At 47.4% G+C, this 12,002-nt stretch overlaps 2 protein-coding genes and 1 long non-coding RNA gene across 3 annotated transcripts in view; 1 reads left to right on the forward strand and 2 right to left on the reverse strand.

The window, feature by feature from the left end:
* Positions 1 to 1,837: 1,837 nt before the first annotated feature.
* LOC113565106 overlaps positions 1,838 to 12,002 on the reverse strand; it is a 53,666-nt gene continuing 43,501 nt past the window's right edge. The window contains exon 3 of the long non-coding RNA XR_003408449.1: positions 1,838 to 1,867. This is a non-coding gene — a long non-coding RNA (uncharacterized LOC113565106). The remainder of the gene's footprint in view (positions 1,868 to 12,002) is intronic.
* On the forward strand, positions 7,550 to 8,545 carry LOC6595307 (adenylate kinase). The gene has a single exon (XM_002020398.2). It carries the CDS (start codon positions 7,598 to 7,600, stop codon positions 8,465 to 8,467), a length of 870 nt encoding a protein of 289 aa, XP_002020434.1. The 5' UTR covers positions 7,550 to 7,597; the 3' UTR covers positions 8,468 to 8,545.
* LOC6595306 (MD-2-related lipid-recognition protein) lies at positions 9,556 to 10,100 on the reverse strand. Its single transcript, XM_002020397.2, has one exon. It carries the CDS (start codon positions 10,083 to 10,085, stop codon positions 9,603 to 9,605), a length of 483 nt encoding a protein of 160 aa, XP_002020433.1. The 5' UTR covers positions 10,086 to 10,100; the 3' UTR covers positions 9,556 to 9,602.

Consider the following 12,002-nt stretch of genomic DNA (forward strand, 5'->3'; position numbering starts at 1 on the left):
CAGGGTAGATTCATTTGAATACAGGAATATTTTTAGCTATCCTTGCACAGGTTTATCCACAAGATTGGTATAAAGAGTTAATAATATTTGTATCAAGAGAAGAAGTTTGGATATTCATCTAAATAATCTTTAAAGAGTTACAATTCGGTCAAACTATGATCCTTTCTCCTTATCTTTATCACATGTTTATATGATGTTTGAATGATTTTCATTGAGGATGACATTAGCGGGTAATTACCGTAAAGGTTCCAAGGTTCGACATCAGTTGGAATAACCTTCCAGATCTTCTTCGAATATTCATCTCTAAGACTCCCATACTCCCTCTCTCTGTAGTCCCTTCTCCATCTGCATTCCAGGGTATCCCCAAAGTCCACTCCCTGTCGTTCCTTCCATTCCAAAACTTACTTTCCTTTCAGCCACCTCAGCATTTTCTTTCGCTTCAAAGCATTCTCTTATCAATGGGGCTCATTTTAAAATCAACGCCTAGTCGTAGTCCTGCACAGTCCTGCGACGTCCTGCTTATTTACGAGAGATGTCAATGACTCGGTTTTGCTGCGAGTTTTCCCAAGTTTTTCATTTCGTTTATGGCTGCTCCACTTATCGCTCCATGTGCATCTCATCTCCCCAAAGAAAAGGCCATTTGGAATGGGACTCCCATCCTCAAAGGAGGATGTAGGAGGTGGCATTGGGCTCGGAGGAGGGTTCTGTGACTGTGACTGACTGTCAGGGGAGTGGCCATATGGTAGTAAGCCCCTCCCGCCCTTCGAAAGTAAAGCATCAGCAAAGAGTTCGCACAGAGTTAGCCGTAATCCGGCAGAGGACATGGACAGGACATGGCCTGGCAAATTTATCGCCGCTGATAAGCGTTAATAAATTAATTAGAATTATTGAAATGCGTGTGGCGGGGTCCTGCTGCTGCTCCTGTACCTCCTGCTGCCCTTCCCATGAGGACCGTAGAATGCAGAATGCAAACACAGCTATGGGCATGGACAGGCGACATGTGGCCCGAATATTGGGGGACATGGGGCAGCCATTATGCGCTGATTTGTGTTGCATGCAGAGGGCAGGGCTCTAACCAGGCCTGGTGCTAGGACACGGACACGGACATGGACCGCACACACTTTGAATTAGTTTGTTTGAACTCTCGGCCTGTTATCTCAAGTTGTAGATTTGCAACATTTTGTAGTCATTTCCGGCGCAGGACTCCGTCACGAGCATCACGCATTTGCATTTGCATTTTGGCAGCCCGTACCCCGGACCCCGGACCCCCTACCCTTTCCCCACTTTTATCAATTCAATTTACGCACTTTGCCTCATGGAGGGCCCTGCGAAAATCCCCGAAAAATACTCCCATTTCCCCGACACCAAGGAAAACACACGCACACACAGGGACATTGATTTATGCCCGTTGTCTAAATTTGAGCTTAAATTTCTCCTGCATTGAATTTCCCTACCGCCCTCTCCCGCCCACCTTTTCCGCTGCAAACAGAGGAAAACTTTCGGCGTCTTGTTGCGTCATTTTTTCGTTCTTTAATGGCATTAAAAAGTTTTCCCGCCGCTGGCCAAAGTTCCTTCCCGGCACGGAACGCCACGGCACTAAGGTGCCTTTTTTTATTGGCGCCTGGACAAGGACCTGGACCTGTATGCCGGATCCTGTATACTGGATCCTGGACGTGTTCGCCCCGCAGGAATCCCAATCCCTTGGCTCAAGGTGTCCGGGTCCAGGGCCCTCCAACCATTCGCCAACAGAAGAACAGAAAAAACAGCAAACGAAAAAATTAAATAAAACTTTTTTTAGCTCACAAATGTTTTGCTGCTAATTGAAAATATCTGTTGGGTTCAATTAGATGAAGAAGATAAAGGTGCACTGCGAGAAAAAACAGAGAAGATTAATTCAGTAATTCAGTTAAAACAAGATAAGACTTCTCCGATGTCTGAGTATGTGTTTCTATTCTCAATTGAAGACGTTTAATTCTAGAAAAATACGAGAGTAAAATGTAAAATGTACCAATGTTTATCTAATGAATAAATGTGATAAAATAAGTTTCTGGGGAAAGAATCTGTCCAGCAGTATAGGGTTTTAAGCGATTTCTATAGTATGATATTATTATACAAAGAATTATTGTACTAAAACTGCCTTTTCTATGAAATTTTTCTCCTTATTGAGATTTGTTTCTATTAATTTCACTGATAATTCTAGATTGAGATTATTGAGATTCCTAAGTAGTTAAAAGTCTTGTTTCGTAAATATATTTTTAAGCATTTCTACATCTACATATGGACTCTTAATAGATGCAGATTATAGATCCTTTCTCTCTGTGTAAGGACACCATTGCACCGTGCGGCGGTGGAGGCGGCGGCGGCTTAAGCGGCTGACTGGCCACGACTAAAACTTTCCCAGGGAGTGGGATATAGCGCAAAAAACTCGCTGATTTAAGCAATTTTTTTCTCCGAGGGAGAACTTTGCACTTGTGTGGCGAGACAAGCGACTTTTCAGCTTTTCAGAGGCTGTGGCTGGAGAGCTGGGGCGCTGGAGGGGGAAAGTGCACAGGAATTGATTCGAGGCAATTGTTGGATGAAAAGTTTCCCCCAGTTTAGTGGCATACAAATGAGGCGAGGCTTCACCTGCAGCCAAGGAGCCAAGGAATTGTTCGCGGGCGAAAACTTGGGGTCAAAAGTGAAGGTTAATTGGAGAGCCGGATCAGAGAACAGGATAAACTTTGCCCGGTAATAATATTATAGATTTCCATTAAAACTTTAAATTGTTGTAAAACTTTCCCACAGGATAGATTCATTTTGTGCTTCGACCACTCGATATCTGCCTTCAGTTTGTGTGTCTATATATTGTAATATAATGATCCGAAACACAACCCCACCTGCTGCAGTGTTGTGTACACAATAAATAAACAAAATAAGGCATCAAATTGCCAAACACAAATTGTCAATTAAAAGGTATTTAGGCTTAATACCCACGGCCACGGGTCACGAGGCTCTGTCGGGGTCGAGAGAGCGCTTAATCCACGTAAATTAGTGCAAAAATCAAGTGGATACCTTTTGGGCGAAGGCTGGTGCGGCCCCCAAAACACGCACCATGACCCCAGCCCCATACTCCCCATCCTCCTGGGGCAGGCAGGCGGCCAGGCAACCGACACCAATAAAGCCAACAAAGCGTTTTTAGGGTTAAGTCCATGTCAAAGTGTCAGTTTAGTATCGGTATCATGTCATGTTGTCTGTTGGTTCGTGGTGTGTGGATGCTACGGATGCTACGGGTGCTACTGGGGCTGATGCTGCCACTGGGGGGGTTACGGGGGGCAACGGCTGGGCGAAGGGAGGTTTTAATTTCGTGTGTGCTATGCTATGTGGCAACATCAGGCCCAACAGACGTGTGTGCTCCCCCTTCCCCTCCCTCACCCCCTCTCTCTCTCTCTCGCTCTCTGTGGATTTGCGCTGAAGGTGCAACGTTTTACTAATGAATTTAACAAGGACTCGGACCCCGGCACGTTGCACGTTGCAGCGTTGCATGCTCATTAAAATGTCAGAGCAGAGAAGCGGCAGGCCGAGAGCCTCTGCAGAAGGAAAAGGCCCCGTCGCCTGTCTGGGGGCATCAGCTGCACTTGGCTGCCGTTCTGTTTATCCTGCGATGCCAACATATTTTTCAAATGTTCCGTTTGCATAAGTGAAAAGGCCAAAAAAGGAAGATAGCGTCCCCTTCCAGTAGGGGGACAGGACGGGGGTGGAGGTGTCCAACATTGGCGTCAACACACAGACACGCAGGAGTCCAGGAGACGGCAGGACCAGGAGCGGGGGGAGGGGGAGGAGAGCCACAGGACAACAATGGCGCGTAAATTTACGACTCACCTACGCGACTAGACAGCCCTGCCAGGGTGGCAGTGGCAGGGGCAAGCACATGTGTGCGGCATATTTAAATTTGTTTTCACGCAGCCAGGAGCAGCCAGGAGGAACAGTGGCCAGGATTTCCAGGTTTCGCTTGTTAATCCAATAAAATTCACGTAATTAAATTTGCGCTTCATTTGGCGTCTGTCATTCTTGTTGTTTCGTTCTAACGTTGTTGCGCTGCTGCATTGTTGTTGCGGTGACAAATTTAAAACCTGTTGTCTGCCTGTCGCCCTTTCCTTGCCCCATCCTAACACTCATCCAACCCTTCCCTGCCCTTCCCAGAGGCTGCAGGGATAAAAAACCGAATCAGAATCAGAATCCGAATCACAAATTGTTGTACACGTAGTAATTTTTCAATTGCTGCATAATTGAAGGCAAACCAGTGAACAGGACACCCTCCTCCTCCTCCTCCTCTGTTGGAGTGCAAAAAAAATTGGCAAAATATTGGCAGCAAATTGTCGGCATGACAAAGTTCTACATCCACCCCCCGCCCGGCCAGCCCACATATGCCATATATCCCTGGCCGACAGGCGACTCCTGGCTCCAGCCGCCTGTTGATGTGTGGCTTTGTTTTTTCGAATTTTTTCTGAATCCCGTTCTCCGGGGGGACTCTGGGGGATTCGTTGACTAGCAATTGTGTGCGTGTGCGCTGGCAGATGAAAAATGATTTTTAATTGTTGAGTGGAGAGTGTTTTGTGGCTGACAGGAACAAAAAAAGAACAGCCAGAGGTGCCTCCCACCCATGCCCTTTCCAAAGAAAAACCCCCCATTTGTATGCTGGTTCTGCGGCTGATAAACTCTTTTGCAATTGTGAAATTGATAACCGAAAGGCGACACGGCACTCATTACTTCCGGCTCAGCAGTCAGACGACCAGCAGATGAGAGCCAAAGGAAGTGTCGTCGTCGATAAGGTCGAGTCCGATAAGACGCCGCCGCACAGATGCAAGTCGCTCTCCAAAGTGCGATGCAGCACTCGGACTTGGGACGGCGGCAGACTTCAAAACGAGCGTGCAACAATCTACAGCTAGAACTGAAGCTGAAGCTACAGCTATAGCCTTCTCTATGGATCTTCGAGGCGGTGCCTAGTACCGAACGTCACTTTTTCTTATCACTCCGCTGTGGCTGCTGCGGTGGCTGTACTCTGAATCCCACAGGGTACCAGGGGCGTGCTGAGGCTGAATAGATCTCTGCTTAGGCTTGATTACAGGGGGTACTACTCCGTCGAGCACTGCCGCTCTCCCTCCCCCTCTGGCCACTGGCCACTGGCCTCTGGCCTTTGAGGCTCTTGAAGCGTGTGCCCGTTTCCCATTGCTCACTCAATCAGCGCTTCTGTGGACCCATCAGTGGCGTAGTTTTTCACAAAGCCGCTGAAAGTATTTCGAATACGCTTCCTGGGGGTAATGTACATTTCATTAGAGATTGGCAAAGTTCAGGCTAGAAAGTCTGTGGATTGACATGGATGTGTAGAATTATCATGTGCATCCTTCTGATAGTCGATCTGGGATTGAGGTCACTTCTAATCACTTCTACCTTCTGCCTCGACAAAAACCTTCCGACAACATCTTAAATCTATAATTTTTGTATTGGTTATAAGTCCTATGCGTCCTATCCTTTCTAGAATCCCATTCAAGAGTATCTTTATCTTCGTTGTGACTGCCATGCCCCGCCATCTTGTCTGTCGCTTTTTGTGCGATTTCTGTGACTCGTTTCTTCCAGTGACTCGACTCGGACGCTGCGTCAGATACCGATGGACGACAGCAGCAGCGCGGCTTGTGCCACAATTTTGGCGATTAAAAAAGGATGCACATGAATACTGCGAGCGAATATGAGTGTTTATGGGTGTTTGTTTGAGTGTGTGGCCATAATGATGAAATGTAATTTAGCACAGTTCTTTCTCGGAAGAACATCGCAGCGACGCAGTGACGAGAGGTTGACAGACGGAGAGATGGTGGGTCGGCGGGGGGGGGGATGGCTGTTATCATTATCTGGTTTTGGTTCTGTTTCCCGTTCTCGATGTCGTTCCCGTTGTCGCATTTCGCTTTTCGCTTTGACTTTAATTAAAAATGTTGCGCTTTGTGGCAGCCACACAGTCACAGCCGCAGAGCATAGTCACATTCGCATTCAGATTCGTTTATTCATATTTTGATTTCGTTTTCGTTTTTTATATAATTAAAAACAAGGGGAGAAAGGGGTGGCTTGGAGAGCCCGAAACTTTGGACACCCCTTAAAGATCGATCGAGAAGATGGTAGATACATATATGAAAAAGATACCAGATACTTGCAGAAACAAGAGATGTGTGTGTCAACAAACTACCCCTTCTCGCCATAAGACCCCTATTCTAGGGTACACATAGATCCATAGGTTATACTCTTTGTTCCTTTATCCCCATCTTAAGATCCTTCTCCTTCTTTGCATAGTATTCTTCCTGCCAGCTGGAGGAGCCCTTCGATAAACCCCAAAGCAAATGCATTTCCAAGGAGGGGAAGGAGGAGGAGGAGGAGGCTATGATATTAGTGTGTGCAAGATATTAACAGCATATTTGACATAACAATATGGAGAGTGTCCTGCCAAGGACTACAGCCACCCAAGGCAGCAACAGGAAACAATTTCTCATCTTGTGTTGGTTTTTATTAGCCACTCCGAAGGCAGCAGTCGGAACAGAACACTCCACCCACTGAAGCACTCCGTGGAGATGGAGGCCACTCCGGAGTCCGCAGTCCGGATAGCAGGCGGCATTCATGGCATCTCCTCATAAGGATCGCCTGCATTCCGGCTTAGCCAGCAGCCAGGACATGCCAAGGATGCGCTGCTCGCCCATAAGACAACATAAAGTATGACAGACATTTTGGCAACACTTGGCAGTCCGTTAGCATCGTTTTTAAATTGTTCCAAGACAAAAGAGCTGTCATAATTCGCTGCAAAATATTGTCACCCTACGAACGGCACTCATATGGCAGCCAATTTGCCTTTCACTTGGCTCTGGATATGGCTCTGAATATGGCGCTGGATATGGCTCTGAATCTGGCTGTGGGAAGACATTACTTGGCCATTAAATGGAGAACGTCTTGGCCGCGAAGCCCCAATCCTCCGACTGTCCGGAAGTACGCGCCATTTTCTAATATTGTAACGGAAGCAATTAATATGGTAATAACAATGGAAGAAATCCCAGCAACAGAACTGTCGTCTTAATGGTAATGGACATTCAGTTATTTCTCGTATAATGAAGTCTCGACGCGGAGATGGATGGCATGGATAAGTACTTCAAGAGGATATGGCATAACCCTTCAAAAAAAAAGATATACATGAGATATGGGACGAAGAAGATGTCTAGTCGGGAGTTTTCTAGTATGAGAATCATCCCGAGAAGAAAATATGGTATAACCCTAGATATTTCTTAAGAAACACATTAAATCTCTATTTTCGTTGGATATTTCATGTGAAGTGTGCTTCGTTTTTGCTTTCTTGGGGCCGACTTTCGCGCGTCGCCAAAGACAGTGTAGTTTTTGGTGGATTCTTTTATAGTCTTTAATATAATGTAGACTCTTTCAATGCTCAATCATTCGGTGACAACAATTTTCTCATAGCAAACCCTCGAAAACAGCTTCAAACGAGTCTCAAAATCACTTGTTCCTTTCGTCAGATTCCTTGAACTATATTTTTTTCCCCCCAAAAAACACACATTTCGCTGTCTATCCCACAATGTCTTTCCCGAAGACGTTCGACAAGTTGCTCCTCGTGGAGTATGGGGCCGCCTTCATGTACTACATGGAGAAGCACAAGCTCCTGGAGGTGATAAGCCGTCTGCTGGCGGAGGTCTCGGAGCAGCCCGTGGAGGATCTGCGCCACTGGATGGGGGCGAACGTGCGTCGCATCGGCATCGACATCTACACCAAGCACCTGGACGCAGTCCATCGCGGGGTCCCGGGGGACTTCTACCAGCTGCCGAAGACCTGCCTGCACCGCCTCGTCCTCCATGGCAGGCCGGGATCGGGGCGCCGATCCCTGGCCCATGTGCTGGCCAAGCGCTGGGACCTGCTGATCATCGATGCGGATGTCCTCGCATACCACAGCATCAACGGCCACCGGCAGGACGAGAACACAGGCCAACTGCAAGACGCCATCGAGGAGGACTGCGTTTTCGGGCGCTCCGAGGCCATCGGGAGGATTGTACAGGAGCGGCTGCTCAAGGAGGACGCCCTGCACCGCGGCTGGATCCTGATCAACTACCCCAACAACCGATGCGAGGCCCGCGAGCTCTTCGAGTGCGCCACGGTGCCGCCCAACCGCCTGATCTTCCTGCAGATCAACGAGCGCATGGCCCGCATGCGCATCCTCACGAAGAGCTACGCGGCGGGGCCCCAGGCGAACTACACCTACCTCGACCGCCAGATGCAGCAGTTCCGCAAGAGCGAGCCCCTCCTGAACGCCTACCTCAGCCAGCGGCGGGAGGTGCTCTACGTGGACGCCACCCCCTGCTTCGAGGAGGTCAAGTGCCACATCATCTCGCAGCTCACGAAGACGCCCTACGTCCTGGGCTTCAAGTACGGCGAGGCCAATGCCACCGTCTGACAGAATCCGAATCGCAAGACAATCTGCTGCAAAATTGAGTAACAATGGACATATTTTATTAAAGGACTTTCGCTCTGATTATTCTCGTTATTATTATTTGCTCAAGTGGTGGCTGCTGTCGTTTCACTTTTCTTTTTACTTTGCTTTTGGGGTCAGGCCTATCTGGTGACCTCCGCCCCCCCGAAATGTGAATACTTCTCGGGTTTTCGTTTAGGTAAACAAAAAATGAGAGTGAATCGAGTGGCTGTAGGGGAAGATATGGCACAAAAGATACCCTCGGAAGGTCTCAAACGCTGGATATCTATATCTATAGAGAATGAAAGCTATATCTCTGAAATACTATCAGATATACACCTCTAAATACAGCCCCATGTGCTGGATTCTTGAGAAAATCTAGATACCAAAACGTTTGATGCTTCGGAGTATCTAAATACGATCTTTGGATGCTAGAACTCGTATAAGTCCTAAGAGAAAAGCTCTCTTTCCGATAGATTTGTATATTTTAGGTATATGTAGACTGTTCCTATAATTCCATATCCAAAAGTACTCTTCCGTCTGGCCCAAGTAGGAGGCACTATTCCTCTCTTCTTCAAACTCAAGGCACTCTTTCCATCAGATTGACTCTACAATGAATCCATCTCATGTACCGTATCTACAACATCCTCTCCCTAAACCCAATATACCCTCATTCGTCCCCCTTTTGGAGGTCATCAAAAGTGATTTGCTATTTGAATTTTCCACCACTGAAAAATGTGAACAGAAAAACAATAAAAAACGAAGAAAAATAGGGGGAAAAAAAGAAAAACAAATGATTTTATGACCACAACTTAAGTGCTCAATTTTTAATTGTTTGACGACGCTGATAAGACCCTCTGAGGAGAAAGCCGTGGCGAGGGCGAAGGCGGAGGCTTTTTTAATGGCACCCAAAAGTTCAATCAAAGTTTTATACATTTTTTTCTTGTATTTCCCTTCAGCGGACGACAAATGAGTCGCCGGCAAATCTATCTGTTCCGATTCCTGTGTCCGCCGGGATTCCCCAGAGAGCCGTAACCTTAACGATTCCACGGATAATTAAAAAACGCACAAAATTGTTAACAGACGACGCATTTTATTCATTTATTCCCATGACTATCGCCTATCGAACCACCTTGATGTCGATGAGGAAGCAGCACCGCTTGCCGCTCGCGGGATCTTTGAGGGCCCAGCGGATCGTGTAGGCGCTCAGCGGGAACTTTGCCTCGATGGGCACCTCCGTGGTGTAGGTGGCCTGCACGCCGCTTCTCACGGGGCAGCCTGTGGCCTTGCAGGCGTCCCGCTCCAGGCTGAGCAGCGGCAGCTCCGTGTTCTCATCCTTCACCCATCCGAGAGTCGCCCCCAGGCTGTCGGCATCGAATTGCGGCGTAAAGTCGAAGCTCATGACGGCCGGACGGCGGCGGCGGATGTGGCAGGCGGCATTGCTGGCCGCCTGGGGGCAGGGACTCACGCGCACCTGATCCACGGTGCAGACATCCACGCTGTCCGCACAGTTGCGGAAGTTGATCGACTCCCCGTGGACGGACACGGAGACGGACACGATGGCGAGTGCCAGCAGCAGCAGCAGCGAGCCCAGACGCAACATAGCGGATCGAGAGTTATACACGGAATGCACAGATGATAGTCGCAGCGTCTCCGATTATACATGGGTCTGGATTCGGGCTTATCACTGGCCTCCACTGACCTCTTGAACTGAACCCATCGTCAGCGATAAGAGTGCCAGTCCCAAGCGTGTGATCTGATAGGCAATGTACTCAGTCTTGGCAAAGGTTCGACTTCGAAGCCTATCTGCGGCCAGGCGACGACTATCTCCAAGCGTCAAGGTACGAGCAATATAAAATCTTATCTCTGAACTCGATGGATGCTCTAAGAACTCGTTGAAATACACTAATCATCAAAGAATTTGCAAAGTAACCATGTTGAGACTTTCGCTTAGGAAATTGGCAAAGATACTCGTATATCTCCAACAAGAATTGATAATGGAATCACTAGGATCGACGCAGCACACACGAGGTTTCTCTCTGGAACATCTTCTGTATTTTCTATACGACATCTTCCATTAAAGGACACTTGCATTAGCTGTTATCTTGCTATTTTTCTTCTTAATGAGAACTCCATTGGGCGGACATCTCTATAGATTCCAATAGAGTATTGAATGTAATCTAATCTGATGTGATTCATTCTGGAATGAACCTCCCAGAGCTGGAAATAACTGAGATTCCAGCTGCTCCGCTCACGTATTACATGGATCGTACACTAGATTCCAGAGTAACTTGAGTAAGGTGCATACATTTCAATGGTACCCGATTTTACAGTGTGCTTTGGACCTAGCTTTTGGTACACTTTAAATATTGATTTATTTTCCATTTAAAACCATACATTCCGGATCCTCAAACAAAGCATATAGTCGTATATTTAGAACACAATTGTTGATTTTTCGGAACCACAGAATGGAAGATGGTTCCGCTTGTACGAGTGCCATGACAAATGATCGGAATGAGTAGAAGAATCTGTTGAAGCGATGAGCATAAATCTATTAAGATTTCCACAGCCTCAGCCAGAGTCGAATACGATCCAAGACTAATGATGTCCAGTGGAAGCCATAGATCCGAGGCATCTGCTCCACTTTGTTCCCCCATGCCACATGCCACATATGCCAAATAAATCGTCACACTTTTCAGTGTCAGAATTGGGTTCTCGCGATAGAAACCGACGACAGTTGTCAGTCAGGGGCACCCCCCATCCGTGTGCACGTCTCTCGGAAACACGAGACGAATCCCGCGGGGTCTTCGGTGCTCCTCTGGAGCTGGAGCTGGAGCTGCATCAATAGGAGCTGTCAATAGGAGGCTGCCTCCGACAATTGCACGGCTCATTTGCGGCATAGTCAGGGGGCATGTCACCAATCAGCAGACAGCAGACAACAAACAACTGCAACGGAGAGAGAGAGAGAGAGAGAGAGAGAGAGAGTGACAACCTGACACCAGAACCCCAGAAAGCCAGAACCAGTCCTCAGATCTGGACACACGCTCCATCCTCCATCTGCAATTGGATGCAAGTTTTGTTGTTGCTCGGATCGGATCGGAGTGCCCCCCAGAGGACGCAATTAGCCGCTGAAGGAAAGCGCAACATTTTCGACTAGTTTCCCTCCGATTTTCATATGCAAAACATGTTTTTACGCTCTCAAATTTATATTTCCCAAAAATTGATAGAAAACTTTTTGCAGACTAGCGCATAATTAACACCCCGTTCACCCACCATCCCGCCCTCCCTCTCTCTTTATGATTTCTCCCCGTAATGTTTTCCGCATAAATTATACAAAATATTATTTCTCTGAGGTCTTTCGCCCGTCGTTTTTTATCGCAACTGCTGCTGCTGCTGCTGGCTTTCTGGTTTTTTATCAAAGTCCAGTGAACGGTGAATCAACAGAGAGCCAAACCGAAAGCCAAAACAGAATTAATTCATTAAAGAAATATGCAAAGCATTAAAAACAAGGAAAACGGGG

Source organism: Drosophila persimilis, unplaced genomic scaffold, assembly GCF_003286085.1.
Source record: "Drosophila persimilis strain 14011-0111.01,24,50 unplaced genomic scaffold, DperRS2 tig00000000-arrow-pilon, whole genome shotgun sequence".
In the NCBI taxonomy this organism is placed as follows: domain Eukaryota; kingdom Metazoa; phylum Arthropoda; class Insecta; order Diptera; family Drosophilidae; genus Drosophila; species Drosophila persimilis.

Coding starts and splice junctions, on each gene's coding strand:
- LOC6595307 (XM_002020398.2), top strand. CDS start 7,598: ATGTCTTTCCCGAAGACGTTCGACAAGTTGCTCCTCGTGGAGTATGGG.
- LOC6595306 (XM_002020397.2), bottom strand. CDS start 10,085: ATGTTGCGTCTGGGCTCGCTGCTGCTGCTGCTGGCACTCGCCATCGTG.